Genomic DNA, 16613 nt, shown 5'->3' on the forward strand with positions numbered 1-16613 from the left:
CTCTCTCAATTGTTTTGTTCTTCACAGCATTGCTCGTCGCCGGCCTGACGTGTCTCAGCGATCACAGCAGCCCACCATTCCTTTAAACAGTGTGGAACACAATTATGCAAACGTCAAAGAGTAAATCTAGCTGTAAGGAAGTGGACGACTAGGGCTGCTTGGAACTGGCTGTGCCCACTGCCAGGAGGGTTACATGTACATGCATTCGTGTGAGTACCAATCAAGGCACCAGATACTATAATGCTCTAGGTACAGGTGCCTTACCTTTGACAAGCAGGTGGCCCAAGACTTGTTTTACCCCCAGAGATGAAGTGCAAGAGTTTGTAAGACTTTTGCAGGTCCTTTGTATTACATTTTTCAATGCTAAGATTCCTTTTTGCTAGCTGCATTTCGGTACTTCCGTCTCGGGTGTTGGGGCCAGCTAGCCTGTTTTCTTATTACTTCCTTCCCCGGGCAAAATGCTTATTTTCTTCAACATTGTAAACATTTTGGTGACATAGTAGGCCTAAGCAGGGTCGAGTCTTCACTCTCATTTATACAGGATGCTTGTTACCAGAATGGATTTGTTTGGAATTTCCGCTGTAACATGTATACCCAGAATCCTAAAACGGTACATACTGGAATATCAGAGAACTTGTAATGATTTGATGTTAAAAGTGAAAGAAAAACAGAATTGGATACTTCCGAAATGTTTGAAAAACTGTAATATTTAAAAACACTAGGTTACGCCCTTGCAATTTTTTTTTTAATTTTGGCTGAAATTTCGGAAAATAATGAATTGAAAAAAGTGTGCCCGGAATCATGCCAACCCCCTAAATTTCTGGACTTGGGACTAAAAACGTCAAAAGGTATTTCCGCGTTGTTTGCAGAAGACAATTGCGATATTTCAGTAGCAACAATAAGGAAAACCGTTGCGATTTTCTGTCAAAACACTGGCCCCAAAAAATGTAGTTGAACTTCTGTGGCAATTGCAAGGGGAATGACACAGAGTCCTCTATTACAAGAATTCTCTTGGCCATGGTTCTATAAAAAGGGCTCAAAAAAGTGGCATTTTCCTTCATCTGTCTGAGCTAAACTTTCTACAAGATCAGACAGGTGACCTCTTCAATCACACAGTGTTTGTGAAAACACGTTGGCCTTTAACCCCTTTACGCCGGGACGCGTTAAAACATGCCATAAAAATTTTCAGCTATTATTCTCAGCCCATGCTCGAGCGAACACGGTGAAAGAAGGCAGACCCTGGCTCTTGTGTATATGATAATTGGTCTTTGTGTGTAGCCCAGAAATGAAAAGACCGAATTTGGATCATAAATACCAGCTTCACAATACTCCCCACTTTGAAAAGAGGCAATGGGAATGTGGAAGCTTGAGTAGAGCCGCATGCCACCGAACAATCAGCCTTTTCACCGTGTAAGTCAAAGCTTGCAGAGCAGGCTGGGCCACAAACCGAGAATTTGCGGTTTAGCAGGTGGCCTTCGTGGCCAAGCGAGGTTGGAATTCTTGGAGTTGGCTTTCGGAAAGAAATTCCCGCCGAGAAGGGGTTAAAACACCGGTCTCGATGCCAAATGAAGGGCTCCCCCTTCCAAAGCGTACCAATCATGGGACACACCTGTGGAGTAATCACCACACCATTGAAACCTTTTCCTCTTTCACAGATTATGTATTTACATACAAAAAAAAGAACAGTTTAGTTTGTGAGGTACAGAAGTACAATAGACAAGTCTTAAGGGCATTTATCACAAAGGTTCCTGTACAGTATTTGCATCAGTAGGATTTCTACATTTTTTAATTTTTTTTATACAAGGACTAAGGTTAGAAAGTTACAAGTTTGGCAATGAGTTCTGTCAAGGTCTTGTCAAAATGTACGATACTGGTTTCACATTTGTTGTACCAATTGAGTGAAAATTTCAGAGTTCATCAGGAAGGACAAGTACGTGTACTTTTGGTCTTTCCTGGGAATCTGGCGTAAGACTTCTGACGTGCTATGGTGAAAAGTCATAGCGACCACACTCAAAATGTGCCTAAAGGTGCACTCCACTTTTTCCCTATCACAATGGTTTGAAGTCAAAAACAGAAGGGGGGGTCATTTTGGGGTGTTTTTATTTTTGGAAAAAGTTAACCCTTGTTCTGTTTAAATTCCAAGTTCTGTTGCAGGATCAGAGACTTGAAAATGTCATTTTTCTTTCCAATTTTGACAATTGCATTATTTGTGGCCAGTCAGCAATGTTAAAACAATCGTCAGAAACAAGAGGGCCTAGCCGCCAGAATATCTCATCACCTTTTTTTTTACCCTAAGTGTAATGCCATTGGAAAGCTCTTTTTCTGCTAAAAGTTTATTTAAAAATAGCAATTCAAGCTCATTTTGTGGTGACAGGTCACAAATGCTGTAGTCTGTACCAATCAACTGACCAATGAAGGCAAAATGTTACAAATTGAGCAACTTATGCTCACGTCAGGTTAAACAGGACTTGAGAAAACTTTACACCCATGCACGTTGCAGCGATTACAAAAAAAACCCAGTTAACATGCTCAAAAAGACGACGTCCAAAAATAGATGGCTCATAGACGAATGCTGACAAAAATAGAAATAACTGTAAAGTTGAACCCTGTTTATGAAGCATTGTATTGGCAAAATGTTCAAGATGCAAGAGGTCCTTTGGTGCGTCTTAACCAATGATACATAAAAATAAATGAAGGCTTTGCATGACAGCCATCTTGCAGGGCTGTTGTTTTGTTCCACAGGGAAACCACCTTTGTGCATACCCCAAGAACTGAAAACTTTTGGCCTCCAAGATGGCAGCTCTGCAAGCCCTCCATAAAAATGACATGTCTTCAACCTGGTCTATCAAAATAAGGAACAAGTCCAGTGTTTCTGCATTTCAGGATTGCCTCTAATTATTTGCGTGTATTTACATTCATAGTTTGTTTGTTTTTAAATCTGTATTCAATGCTGCTTTATAATTGTGTGAAAATTGTTTTACGACATAAAAAAGCATACTTTAATATCAATGTCAACATGTGCACTGTATTATGTATTGATAAGGTTTCCCCTCTCTCAATACTGAAAGCCCAGAATGCCGTTTTCAAACTTGGTCCTTATTTTGATCAAGCACGAACACACATCAATTCTTTTGGAAGAAATTTGTTTTTTAAAAAGTCTAACCCATTAAAAACAGTTGCACTGGAAGTACATGTAAACTTGGTGTAGAAAAAGTATCCGTTTCCTTTGATGTAAAAATGGATAAAAAGTACCTAATAAACTGATACATTTGTGCTTTTATGAAACACAAACAGCAATATCTCTAAAAAGTCTGACCCCAGAATTTGGGAGATTGGGAAAATTCCTAAAAAAAATCTTTCTCGAGCAGTCACGCATACACAGACATTTCCAAAAGGGTCCGCGAAAATGTCCAACATTGCAAAACTCGGTGCATAGTCTAAAACGAGTGCTGCCAAATACTGACAGACTGCATCTCGGCTTGTGAAAACCAACGTTAAGCTCAATCCTATTAACATTTGTAACTACAACTTGGAGATTTTCCTCAAAGTAACATTTCTAAAATATGAAGTTCAAAGGCTAGCACTGGATCAGTGTATGCAAGTCTACTGTCTGTTTGGACATCCAGTTTCTGCCTTTTAAGCATTAACTGTGCACATTTTTCCTGAAGAAAAAAAGCAAACAATTTTTTAAAAATGTTTTTAATAATTCTACTCTGCCCAGCTCCTTTTCCATTTTTTTCATTACGCTGTTCAAGATTAAAGCTACACAGAGTCTAAAAAAGGTTAAGGTTAAAAAGCCATTACAGAGCGCGATCTAAATAAAAATCATTAATGCTGCAAATAATGTACAAAAAATGGTATTTTACACGAGTCACGGTGAAGGTAGGATAAATTACACTAGATAAGGCCAAATGAAAGTTGCTTAAGTTGTGCTAAATACAGTGCTGACTGATCAAAATGATGAAAAAAATTTACAGTGGATATTTCACATCCATTATTGTACAACTGACTTGCATAAAGTTCATTCATACTTATCCGATTTCTTGAAATCAAAATGATCCAACTCCTGCTTCAAGGCCTCCCAACTCAACACAAAGATCAGCAACTTCCAACGCGGTTGAAAAAAAGAACAGTTCACTTTTGTGCACATTGTGTGAGACACCAGGGACAACGGAAAGTCTTACCTGAGAAATCTATTTTGCCTCCTGCTGCTCGACGGAAGTATTTCTTGTGTTGAATCTGTGCGTCAAGATCACTTCTCGGTATCTCGGCTTTTTGCAATTTACAAACTGAGTATGTGGAGCCACCTCAAGAGTTGTGAAACAAGAAATGTCACCACCTTGTTCTTCACAAGTCTTAGACCTGCTATATGCTCCGTGCGTAGGCTAAAGAGGGCAGTCTTTAGCCCTGGCAAGCTCAAAAGAGACAGGAATTTCTTCTAGTAACAAAGAATGCCCATCACTGCACACCAAGTATAAATAATTAGTTAACTTACTCCATCCTGGTAGTCGGGGCTGTTCTCAGTCAGAAACAAAACTGGATAGAAGTTACTGACATTCGACCGACTTGGCGATGCCTTCCTTTGAAGGGGTTGAGAGAAAAGCGGGTCAGATTGTAGCAACCGAACCAACAAAATGAAGTTGCGTCGGTCAATGTAGAAACTCCAGAACTGTACAGATTCCTGCATAAATATTTATTTTTCCAGTTGGAAGCCCAGTGTGTTGCTATGAATCCTGCTGAAGTTATGATTTTTACGTCTTGTTTCCCTGATGTGTCGTTCAAACGTTGGTGCCACCATTTTCCGCCTGGTCGTCGTTCAACATGTTCTGAGTAAAAAAAAAGAAAACCAGTTGAGTCTGTTCATTACCACATTTTTCAAAATGCTGATTCATACATCTTGGGTTGTGCTGTGTTACTGAGTGGCATTCAAGCACTTGTCAAGCAGTGTTGCAGTCAAGTACTTTACATGCACTCACGGTTAGTTCAAAAGTACTCTACAACTTTTGAAAAGTAAATCACTAGCACTCAAGTTTAAGGGAATCTAAATCTGTTTATCCACACTGTAGCAAACATTCATCTGTTGTTCACCCGTTGTTAGTTGTAAAAATACTAGTTCCAAGTACTAGTGTTGAGTACTAGTACTGAGTGCCAATGCTGAGTACTGAAGTAAAGTACTAGTAATAGGTACTAATGCTAAGTGCTTGTCAAGTAACCACAACACTAGCAAAATTAGGGTCTAATGCCTCACTGTGAGGGTGTTGATCTCTTCAGAGTAGACACCAATCTGACTGGGAGGGGTGCCATCAGCCGAGTCGGGGGAGCTAGCACTTGTCTGAAAAAAAAAAATTCAAGATAATCATTTCTCTTATAACAACATTTATTGATGCTTTGACCATGATCTTTTTTAGCTGCAGAGATAATCACCTTTGAAGTTACATGGTCAGATTTTAACTTGAAGGTCACGAGGCACACCAAATATGACTTAAGTGAACATCACTGATTACTTCACGACCTTCTGGTCAAGAGAACACCGAGATTGCCTTTCCGGCCAGACCTACCTCGTCTCCCTGCCGGTGCACCTTGCCGGCACTCCGCACCTCCACCCGATAGCTCAGGGGTGGCTTGGTCCCGTTCTGCACCCCTTGCAGCCCCGGGGGCAGTTCCAGGTTCATGGGGCACACGTAGTCCTCTTCTTCCATGCCTTTCTTTTTTGGGCGACCACCAAAGGGCCGCTTTTTGGGCTGCAGGCAGAAACGGAAAACCTGAGGTTTTGATCACTGTAGTTTTTAAAGTTGTCTTGAAGGCAGCAAATAAATTTTGATTTCTTAGGTCTCAAAATATTTTTCTTGTTTTACTCGCCAATCACCACTGCACTTGCAGATCACCTGAGCAGTTTGTGCAGGAAGGTGTGGCTTCATTCGCTCTTTGCATGCTGCCGCCGCACGCATTAAGAGCCTCAATCCGACAGCCTGTAGAATCGCATCAACGCAGCTTTCCAAATTTTATCCAATCGCGCTGTTCAAGAGCTGATGCGGCACGCGCAGAATTACCAAACGACACTGAACCGGCTTTTGTAAAGATCGAGATCGAGGCTCCGCGTGCCTATGGCAGCAGCATGCAAAGAGCAAATAGTGGGTACATGCGGGTAGTGTGACGTGATCAGCTGTTGGCCAAATGTTGTGTCCTTAAGCAAGCTACTTTACCCCATCTTACTACTCTTCAGCCATGTGCATAAACAGGTACCACAGCTAGTGTGTAATTGATTGACATGACACGTAGAGCAGGGAACAGAAATATCTTCACCCGGTTAGTCCAAAGGAAAAACAAATAAACACCAGCCTAGTGAGCCACATAGGACAGAATTGACCTCTATCATGGGGCAGCCATCTTGCTTTTCTACCATTCAAGGCGATGTAACCAAATTGAAGCTGGACAGAAAAGCTAGTCTGTTCCCTTTCATCAATATGTGAAGTTGTATTGCTATTGCAAACAGGTCTACAGGAAACAAGACAAACATGGCCGCATTAGGATAAAGGTCTGTAGTCTCCCATATCTTTGCAATACTTGTGTGTTCTATAACAAGCCTCAAAGGCTGCCCACCTTGACTTTGGAGAGAGCGCTGAGTGGGACAAAGTTGGAGGACTTCTCCGTCTCCCGCTTCTGGGCCTGGATCTGGCCGCCCACCAGGGAGACAAAGTGGGTGCTGAGGTGCCTCCTGAGGAGCGACTTGGCGTTGGGGATGCAGAGGGTGGTGGCCAGGGTCTCTGCTGTGAAGCGCGGCTCTAGGACCTGGATAACAAGGGATATGGATGATACTAACCACCTAATTTGGCATTCTCAGTTGCTACCTCGAGCTACGGCCGTTCTGTGCAGCATACCAACAGCGAAAACCTTAGTCATAACCACTGAATACCCACTGGGAATGCAGTCTTACTACCCAACGCCAGGCAGCCTTAACGGTTCTGGTGGTCATATGAAGGCCAGGGTTGAAGTGGAGTACTTCATATGGATTCACAACTGACTCGAGTACTTTGCAAGTACTCCAGCCTTAACATGAACTACATTCTATTCAAATACTCTGTAAAGCCCTTCCTTCTTTATTGTTCACCCATTGTTGGTGGAGAATGTACGTGGAAATTACCTGGGATAACTAGTGAAGTACCTATGTAGTACTCCACTACCAGTGTCGTAGTCAAGACCGTTCACAAGACCAGACTAAGGACCAGTCACAAGTATTAACAGGGTGTACAATGACAAAGGAATGCTTCTTTGCAGTTCATTTGAAAACACTGTGACTTGAATTCAGACTGGAGGTCTTGTGACGGTCTCATGTTGATTTTGTGAGGTTTTGTGATGGTCTTGTGGGGGTCTTGTGAAGGTCTTGTGGAGGTCTTGTGACGGTCTCATGTTGATTTTTGTGAGGTTTTGTGATGGTCTTGTGAGGGTCTTGTGGAGGTCTTGTGACGGTCTCATGTTGATTTTGTGAGGTTTTGTGGGGGTCTTGTGGGGGTCTTGTGGGGGTCTTGTGATGGTCTTGTGGGGGTCTTGTGGAGGTCTTGTGACGGTCTCATGTTGATTTTGTGAGGTTTTGTGATGGTCTTGTGATGGTCTTGTGGGGGGTCTTGTGATGGTCTTGTGGGGGTCTTGTGGAGGTCTTGTGACAGTCTTGTGGGGGTCTTGTGGAGGTCTTGTGACGGTCTCATGTTGATTTTGTGAGGTTTTGTGATGGTCTTGTGGGGGTCTTGTGGAGGTCTTGTGACGGTCTTGTGGGGGTCTTGTGGAGGTCTTGTGACGGTCTCATGTTGATTTTGTGAGGTTTTGTGATGGTCTTGTGGGGGTCTTGTGGAGTGCTTGTTGCGGTCTTGTGGGGGTCTTGTGGAGGTCTTGTGACGGTCTTGTGGGGGTCTTGTGGAGGTCTTGTGACGGTCTCATGTTGATTTTGTGAGGTTTTGTGATGGTCTTGTGGGGGTCTTGTGGAGGTCTTGTGGGGGTCTTGTGGAGGTCTTGTGACGGTCTCATGTTGATTTTGTGAGGTTTTGTGATGGTCTTGTGGGGGTCTTGTGGAGGTCTTGTGACGGTCTTGTGGGGGTCTTGTGGAGGTCTTGTGACGGTCTCATGTTGATTTTTGTGAGGTTTTGTGATGGTCTTGTGGGGGTCTTGTGATGGTCTTGTGGGGGTCTTGTGACGGTCCCAAAAGGTGCCAACTACAACACTGATAAAGACCTCTGTTGCTTACCATGAGAGCCCCATGGATGCCACTGCCCCTGAGGTTGGGGGCGTACTCGGACAGGTCCACCGTCCTGAGCCACTCCATCACTCGGTGGTTTGTCCACAGCATGACTTCCCGCCCTGCTTCATAAGGCTATAAAGGTATCACACAGGAAAATAAAGATAACAGAAGTGGAGGTGAAAGCATGCTCTGTCCGATTCAAACTTGTCAATCTCTCCTTGACCTCCTATTCCCTCAAGTGAGTTCAAAGACCGGTGACTCCTTTAGCACTTTTTGTCGGGATCTTTCTGAATCCGAATCATTCAAAATTGAGTGTGACCTCACGGCAAATTCCATGCACAGGTATACTGTGCTGTCAACTGCTACTACGCCCCGCATCAAGTAAAGGCAACCAAACATTCACCCTCCTTAAATCTGCAAAAATCCTCCAGGAAGGAGCCAAAAACCAACAGAGTCGATTCAAGGGCCCCCCTCAATAAAAGATGTGCTTGAATATTCCTCCACCTTCCAGTGTGAGCAACCCTGCCTCCCGGAAAATCACATTAAAGGCTACAATGGATCCACTGCTGCACGATGTCAATATTCCTCAACTCGTTATGTTGCCAAATCTTTGATTAAAATTTAACGTAAATTTGGCAACATGTTCCAGAAATTTGGCCAAGTGTTGCAAAAACCAGGAGGGTGTAACATCAAGTTACTATGGTACACTGAGTTGAGGGTAATTCCAGAAATTAAGGATCCAAAAGTGTGACATTTTTGTGTCCCTGTTACATCTGACCTTTGTTATTTGACATGGAAAAGTCACCAGAATTGATTTCAAACTATCACTTTGTTTGGAAATTAGAAAATGTGTTCTGAACTTACAAAATCACATCCTAGATGTGACAGGGACACACAGAAAAATGGACCCCTGATTTCTGGAATTTTTACCCTTAAATACGATCTGTATATGCCTCAATAAACCCCACCACAGGTGAAATCTTCTACCTCTTCACCTGCTGTAAACTATCAGAGGGAAAAGCAAAATCCCCTGACAAACACTGTGAATGTCACCATGTGATACCTGAAACCGCACGTCTTCAAGATTACCGCAGCAAATGAACAGGTACAAGTACAGATGAAAAAAAATATCATGGGGAAAATGGCTGAAATGGGGAAAAAAGGGAGGGTGATGCGATGACGATGACAATGAAGATGATAAACATGGAGACGAAGATGACGACATTGATGACAAAGATGAAATATGATGATGATGGCCTCGATGGAAATGGAAAGAGCAATCACAGTTGACAAGAATGGCAATACCAGTACATGAAGCAAGACCAGTGACAATGCAAGGCAGTCGGTTAGGCACTCGGGAAGATGGCCTTTTAAAAGAGACAATGCAGAAAGTAATTGTACTCCGGGAGCAAGGGAGACGATAAAAAAATTAAACTGTAGAACAAAACTGATGATTACAACTGCAGATTGGTAATTGATTAAGTCTGACACCTGTCCAAAGATGCCTTCTGGACATACATGTAGCATCTATGCACATTTGACATTCTTGAAAGCGTTCCTCGGGGGCCATGCAGAGGTGAAGCTACAGTATTTAAAGGAACTGACAAGACTACTCTGTATCTCACTAACTCAGAAAATAATCTCCACAAATACTGACAATGTAACTAAACAAAAAGGGAAGTGAACCAAAAAAATAATCACCATGCTGAGAGGTACTGCTTCCCAACTCTACAACATTAAGATCACTCACAAGGGTTCTTGGCAATTCTTGCATACCGTTTCGAGAGGAAAAAACTTCTCTTTGACTTCATGATCAATGAGCACCTACCACAACGGCCCCTCCCCTTCCAAATCAATTCTTTTTCTTCATTTTCTCATATCTAACAATCAAAAAAAAATTTTTTCCAAACCCAAAATATAAATTACATGTACACCACCGCATTTTATAGCTCTCCATGGAACACACTCAGTTCCTTTAAGCAATGTATGCACTGTAAACACAGACAGCACCAAGGTTAAGTATTAACTGTGCATTACCATATGGCTGGATTTAAACTTAAAGGGACTGTCCGTTGGCAAAGGTAAGTAGGATAAACCAAAAGAGTGAATCTGCCGGGCATTTGTCAATTTCTTAGAGCTACAAGTTAAGAACAAACTTGTTCTTGCTATGAGTATGATGACAGATATCAGGCAGCTACCGGTATATCGCATACCACCACGTGAAGTTTCTAGCCATACGTAATTCACTGATACTCTTTATGGATTTGGACATACAACACACTGAACATCACCAAGGCAAACGCAGATCTCAAAATGGAACAGATCGGCCACAATTTGCTCCAGTAGCCAGAAATCAACGAGTTTTAAAGTCTAATTCACTCCCAAATCCAAACTCACACCAGATTATTACTTTCTCAAAGGACTGCACATGACCGGCTTGCGTCCCTAAAGAGCTAATGGAAACTCTGCCCGTTTCCCGATTCATGTCACACCTGCCCCCAGAATTAGTCCTGATCTGCAGTTCACTTCAAGAGTTAATTCAAACGGTTTCATTACCGCTTAACTTCAACTTGACTCTGGTCCCAAAAAGACCTGCCAACCCAACAGACACATTCTGTAATCAAATGGTATGAATGACTGCAGGCACCCACTTAAAGATAGTCGGGACTCTTTGAGCATAAAGATCGCCCATGCCCATTTTTTGGCCCACAAACTATCCCACAATGCAGTGCAACACAAAGCAACCCTGCACGTTTCAGGTGTACTTGCAAATGGCGTTCTGCAATTTCATGGAGCAAAAATACAGGCCAGTCTACTGAACATGTCCCATTTTCAGATCTGTGAGTTAACAACCGTGCAACAGCAACGACCAAAATCCACACTGAGCATGCCCCAACCGTTGGTTTGTGTGTTTGCTTGTTTTGTTTACCAATTCTGAACTCCAGGGGGGCATTGTTTTAACCTCGGTAAACCAATTCTGTGAAAAGAAACAGATGGTAATCAGCTGAATAATAACTGTAAAGACAAAAATCTGGAAAAAAAGAGGAACTGTGTAAACTGTAAGCAAACTACTGCTGGGTCACAGTCTTCCACTGGTACCTGAAATTTGAAGAACCGGCAAATTGTAATTCTAAAAGTCACTGGAAGCTACGCTAAAGAGTACTTATAACATGTGAACTAGTTACTGGATCCCATGAAGGATATAAACTGCATGCAACACCGCTTTGGGAACTAACTTCTGGAAATGTATGCAACTTATTTTCAACAGAATGTGCACAAAATGACACTAGTACTTATTACATACTCCTCAAGGATGGTTAATTCCCACTGTTATTAATGAGAGTGTAATGTCCTTTTTACATCCTAAACCTACTACCGGCCAAAATAAATTTGCTTTGCCCTTTGATGAACATGTACATGATGGAAAGCCGCGGTGAATGACAATTAATTGGTCAAAGATGGTTGAAATCTGATATGGTAGGTATGCACAACCACTACAAACTCGGCTGTCGTGCCTTGATAGTTTCCTTTGATTTGTGGGGGTGGGGTAGGTAAGAAGACAAGAACTTACTTCGTCTGTCGGTCGACGTCGCAGGCAATTGGGCTGGAAGTTGTGCAGCCTGAGACACTGGATTCCCCGCATAATACTGACGTGATGCATGCCGCTGGTCACTCGCATCAGAAGGAGGTCATCCTGAAAACAGACAGCAAGGACAACAACAATAAGAACCAATCACTATCGCAAGGGGTGCAACCATTTCAGCACTGTTGGATGACTGTACACAGACATGCTAAATTTCAACTCAGCCAAATGTCAAAAGGGTGTTATTTGAGGTTGCATGATGTAGAACTGGGGATTTTCAAGATTTTCCGTTTTCAAAATTCTTCAAAAAATCATAACTTCATTTACTGGACGTTTACACCCACACGAATGACTGCCTGGTGGCTACTCTAATCTGATAGACAACATCTACTGATGCCTGAGCATTTCAGCCAGGCCCTGCCGCCTCGTAAAATGAGCCAAGATTGTGCGGTGTGATGTAAATTTCTTTTGTTCCCGAATCCGGCACAGTACACTAATGGCATCTTTTCAATAGGGGCCAGATTAGCCTGCAGCGGTATTGTATCGTTCATAGCTGGAGTGCTTTTGTCTCCCGGGGTAATCCGCTTTCGCCGAATGCCACAAACTGTGGTATAATCTTTCAAAGCAATGACGGATTTCCTCCGCTATTGACAACTGGAAACATGTTGGCAATTCCCGAGTACAGTCTTTTGTTAAAAGGCCCAGCTCTTTTGTCTGATTTTAAGCTCTCGGTTTCGTGTATAAAGCCTATGGGCAAGAAACTGAGTGCCCCCGCACAAAGTGGTAAAAATGTAAACCTGTAATTTCTGTCTCTGGCGCTTACCACGGTCAGGTAGTGCAGCATTCGCCCATCAATCCTAGCCTCACTGAAGGCATCTTTGTATTGAGGTAGACCTACGTCGTCCAGCCACCGGGTCACCCAGTTGTGGTCCAGGCCCTTGAACCTGTCCCCTTCCTCCGAGCCCATGGCCTGCAGGGCCAGCTGGAGCTTCTTGCGATGGAGGACATTCCTGACACCCAGCTCCTAAGAGAACAAGGAAGGGAGGGGGGGGGAGCTTCTTAGGTTGTAAGCGAGTTATCACAATTCACTATAAATCAATCACAGGTGTTCTCAAGTCATCAAAAGTCAATCGTAAGCCATCAGAAGTCAATCATAAATCAATCATAAGTCAATAACAATTCGATCGCAGGTCATCAGAAGTCTATCGTAACTGATTCATAGGTCAATGACAATTCAATCACAAGCTAATCATAAGTCATCAGCGTCAATCATAAATCAATCGTAAGTCATCAGAGGTCAATTATAAATCAATCATAAGTCAATAAAAATTCGATCGCAGGTCATCAGAAGTCTATTGTAACTGATTCATAGGTCAATGACAATTCAATCACAAGCTAATCATAAGTCATCAGCGTCAATCATAAATCAATTGCAAGTCATCAGAAGTCAATCATAAGTCATCAGCATCAATCATAAATCAATCATAAGTCATCAGAAGTCAATCATAAATCAATCATAAGTCATCAGAAGTCAATCATAAATCAATCATAAGTCATCAGAGTCAATCATAAATCAATCATACGTCATCAGAAGTCTATCTTAACTCGCTCGTAGGTCAATTACAATTCAATCACAAGCTAATCGTAAGTCAATCATAAGTCAATGACAATTCAATTGCGAGCCATCACTAGTCAATTACAAACCATTCACAAGCCATCAACTCAAACAAAAGTCAATCGGGCACCAGTTACATAAAGTGAACCCGCCTTGGAGGCTAGTACATGATCAACATTTCACAGCACCAGGCCGGACAAGAATGGGTAGAAATTGGTCCAAATGATGGCCGAGTCTTACCCTCTCTAAGTCCAGGGGTGAGGCTTTGAGGAGTGTAGCGCCATTCTTGACCCAGACGCGACACATGGACATGTACTGGCCCAGGCCCATCTCATGCAGCCAGGCTGCCACCTGATCACCCTCCCACTTGGCAAAAGGGGCGTCAATATCTCTGCAAAAAAAAAAGATACCAGATCCATGCATAAAGTGTGAGCTACTGTCAGGACAGGGCTACAAAAAATTTCACCGTTTTGAGCATGGACTACTCAGCAGTTCTGTAGTTAAATCCATCATAAGTCCTCAGACATCCATCAGAAGTCCTCGCTGGTCAATCATGAGTCCTCTGAACTCCATCACCAGTCCTCAGTAGTCCATCACAAGTCAAGTAACATTCCAAGCTATTCAAGTGATCAATGACAAAGGGTGTTTCTTACAAGTCAACCCCATTAGCTGTGCACTCCACTTTTAGACTTAGTTGAGACAGGACATGCAAGGGGACAGCAATGAGCTTGACTGAGGACACGGCTTCTCACCTGTTGACCCGAAGCCCAGTCCATCCAAGTCTGGGTCCGGCCGTGGCCCTGAACCGGCCGCCACGACGGAACTCCACCGGCACATCCTCCTCCTCCTCGTCCTCAAAGGTCAGGGAGGCAGAGTTGCTCCTCTTCAACCTGACAATGAAAAGACAACATCACAGCTACAACTTAACAACCGCACACCAGAAGGCAAGAACCTCGGTACTACACTGTACCACAACGTGACAAGGTCGTGGTGTATACTGGCATACTGTGGTGCCAGCAGCGGCATCAAGAGTGTGGTGATAGCTGCAGTGTGTTGCAGCGTGCTGCACTGCTTAGTCACAGTGCCCATGACAGGACACTTCAGACATCACATATCGTCACATCTCTGCAATTCTGTCCTGCCAAAGTACTAATAGTCCGTACCTCAATCACAAGGCAAAGACCTAAATCCTTTTCCTACTGTTTCTGAAAGTGTGCTTTCTGGAAACCTGTAACAGTGTGGGTTTCTTGCATCAAATGGTCTCCCACAACCTTTACTTTTGTTTTTTATACACTGCTGGTCTTTTTCTGATCTTTTCCTCGCTCCAAGGTCTCTTTATAAACAAAATTCGCTCACTTTCCAAACAGCTTTTTGATGCCTCCTTTCTTTTTCCTCCTCTCAGAGGGTGGGGTTCCTTGCGTGGGGAGGTCCGAAAAGTTCACCTTCCGATTGCGCCGGACGATGTCCTCTCCGTCCGATTCGGTGGAAGCTGTGGTCACCATGGAAACGACAGATGTTCACAGAGAGTCCAAACTGACCACAAATACATCAATTATCATAACGCTTGTCTACTTACAATTGACAATAAATGCACAATCATTTGTTCCTTAGATAAAAACTGCCAATATATTGTGTGCTTTAGGACTAAACGTCGTACACATCCACAGGAAGATTTTTTGGGTCCGAAAACTCCATACTCATGGGCAGAAAAGTAACTTTTATGCAATAGACGTTCGTAAACTAACAATAAAGTAATTTCTATCGATCAGCATTTCTCAGAAACATTGTTTAAATATTCTCATCTTCCTTATTTCAGATGGAAAAAATTTTTAAAATAATTCCACTATCATCTTTGCATGGTAATGTGTAGCTATATTAAGGATCCGCGTTAACCTACCACTAACTTTAAGGGTATCCAAAAAGATTTGCAATTTACAAAAAACTGACGATTTCTTGCTGAATCGGTCAAATTCCTTTGTGGAGCTAGATCAAGGCTGATAAAAACATGTATCAAAAACACAGTTCAAGAGTTAATTCAAACAGCATGCAGGGCAGACTGCAAATCAAAACCTGGGGAAAGCTGGCGGTGATTAAGAAGCTGCAACCAAATGCATTCAACACGGCTTTATCAACAAGTGTTGCAAGTCATGGAAAAATTGAATTACTGGGTTACTACAGGTTCATAAATTTGCATTTTAAACCCTCCCCTTATTGAATATGCCGGACTCTTGGCTCTGCATGATGTGCTGGTGAGTGCCATGGTGACCTCTCTTGTGAATATGTATAGTGATTATTGTGCCGGTGATGTGCAAAATAAATCTGAACAAGTCACTCCTCCCCTGATGAATATGCATGAGGTGATCAATTACATACATGTATCTGTCCACCTTGAAAAGTATGCCAGAACTGGTAATTAACCTTTCCTCTTTTGAATATGGGACAACTCATGTTGAATATTCATGACCAAAAGAAATTTGAATGAGATGCATTTTTGCACAATGCCAAAAACTACAGGAAGGGGACTTGGGCGTGGAAGCTCCCTGGCCGGAGGGGAGAGGCAGAGCGATGGGAGAAGGGGGGGTGGGAAGAAAGGAACAGGATGGTAGAGGAATCAAACGAAACCCAACTCAAAGCTGGAAGCTGGTAACAAGCATGAAAGGAGCGCAGGGAAGGAAAATGGACTCCATTGTGGGTCACATGATGTGTATTTGTTGGTTCAGATATGCCACTGGTAGGCAATGTGGCTGTCCGGTTTCGACAGAATGTGCACAAAACTGAGGCACTCTGTGGCCAACAGAGTCTGTCAATATCTGCTCCGGATGGGAACAAAAGAGTGTGTGTTTTTACAGGCAAACGGCAAGCACTCATGTTTTCGCACGTCTGGCACGGGCGCGCTGAGCATGCGCGCCCATTTTATGTTGGAATGTACGGTCTTTGCATGTGCGCCGGGCGCGTAAACCAATCTGGTGGGGAAACACTCCCCACCAGTCTGTCTCTCCTTTGCCAGTGAGGGCGCACACTTCAACTTACGGATTCACGCTTTTAGAAGTTTTAGTCACTGAGGGTGCCAGTTGTTCAGCATGTGCACCGGGCGCGTAAACCAATCTGGTGGGGAAAAACTCCCCACCAGTCTGTCTCTCCTTTGCCAGTGAGGGCGCACACTTCAACTTACGGATTCACCCTTT

At 43.1% G+C, this 16613-nt stretch overlaps 2 protein-coding genes across 15 annotated transcripts in view; one reads left to right on the top strand and one right to left on the bottom strand.

The window, feature by feature from the left end:
- The window catches only part of LOC110974970 (uncharacterized), a 52359-nt gene extending 49344 nt beyond the window's left edge, over positions 1-3015 (top strand). For all 7 annotated transcript variants that reach the window (XM_087130225.1, XM_087130224.1, XM_087130227.1 and 4 more), the window contains one exon: positions 28-3015. In XM_087130225.1, coding sequence (XP_086986351.1) covers positions 28-124 — 97 coding nt within the window. In that variant the 3' untranslated portion in view covers positions 125-3015. The remainder of the gene's footprint in view (positions 1-27) is intronic.
- Positions 1640-16613, bottom strand: part of LOC147795908 (liprin-beta-1-like) — a 42360-nt gene continuing 27386 nt past the window's right edge. For 7 of the 8 annotated variants that reach the window (XM_087130238.1, XM_087130239.1, XM_087130235.1 and 4 more), the window contains 11 exons: positions 14785-14917; positions 14181-14318; positions 13669-13819; positions 12637-12837; positions 11802-11924; positions 11160-11207; positions 8237-8362; positions 6601-6789; positions 5559-5741; positions 5249-5332; positions 1640-4826 (listed from right to left, as the gene is read on the bottom strand). In XM_087130238.1, coding sequence (XP_086986364.1) covers positions 4779-4826; positions 5249-5332; positions 5559-5741; positions 6601-6789; positions 8237-8362; positions 11160-11207; positions 11802-11924; positions 12637-12837; positions 13669-13819; positions 14181-14318; positions 14785-14917 — 1424 coding nt within the window. In that variant the 3' untranslated portion in view covers positions 1640-4778. The remainder of the gene's footprint in view (positions 4827-5248; positions 5333-5558; positions 5742-6600; positions 6790-8236; positions 8363-11159; positions 11208-11801; positions 11925-12636; positions 12838-13668; positions 13820-14180; positions 14319-14784; positions 14918-16613) is intronic. The other variant, XM_087130236.1, reaches the window with a different exon arrangement.

The sequence above is a fragment of the Acanthaster planci genome, linkage group LG20 (genome assembly GCF_054643075.1).
Source record: "Acanthaster planci isolate LZ-2023a linkage group LG20, COTS_SCS, whole genome shotgun sequence".
In the NCBI taxonomy this organism is placed as follows: Eukaryota; Metazoa; Echinodermata; class Asteroidea; order Valvatida; family Acanthasteridae; genus Acanthaster; species Acanthaster planci.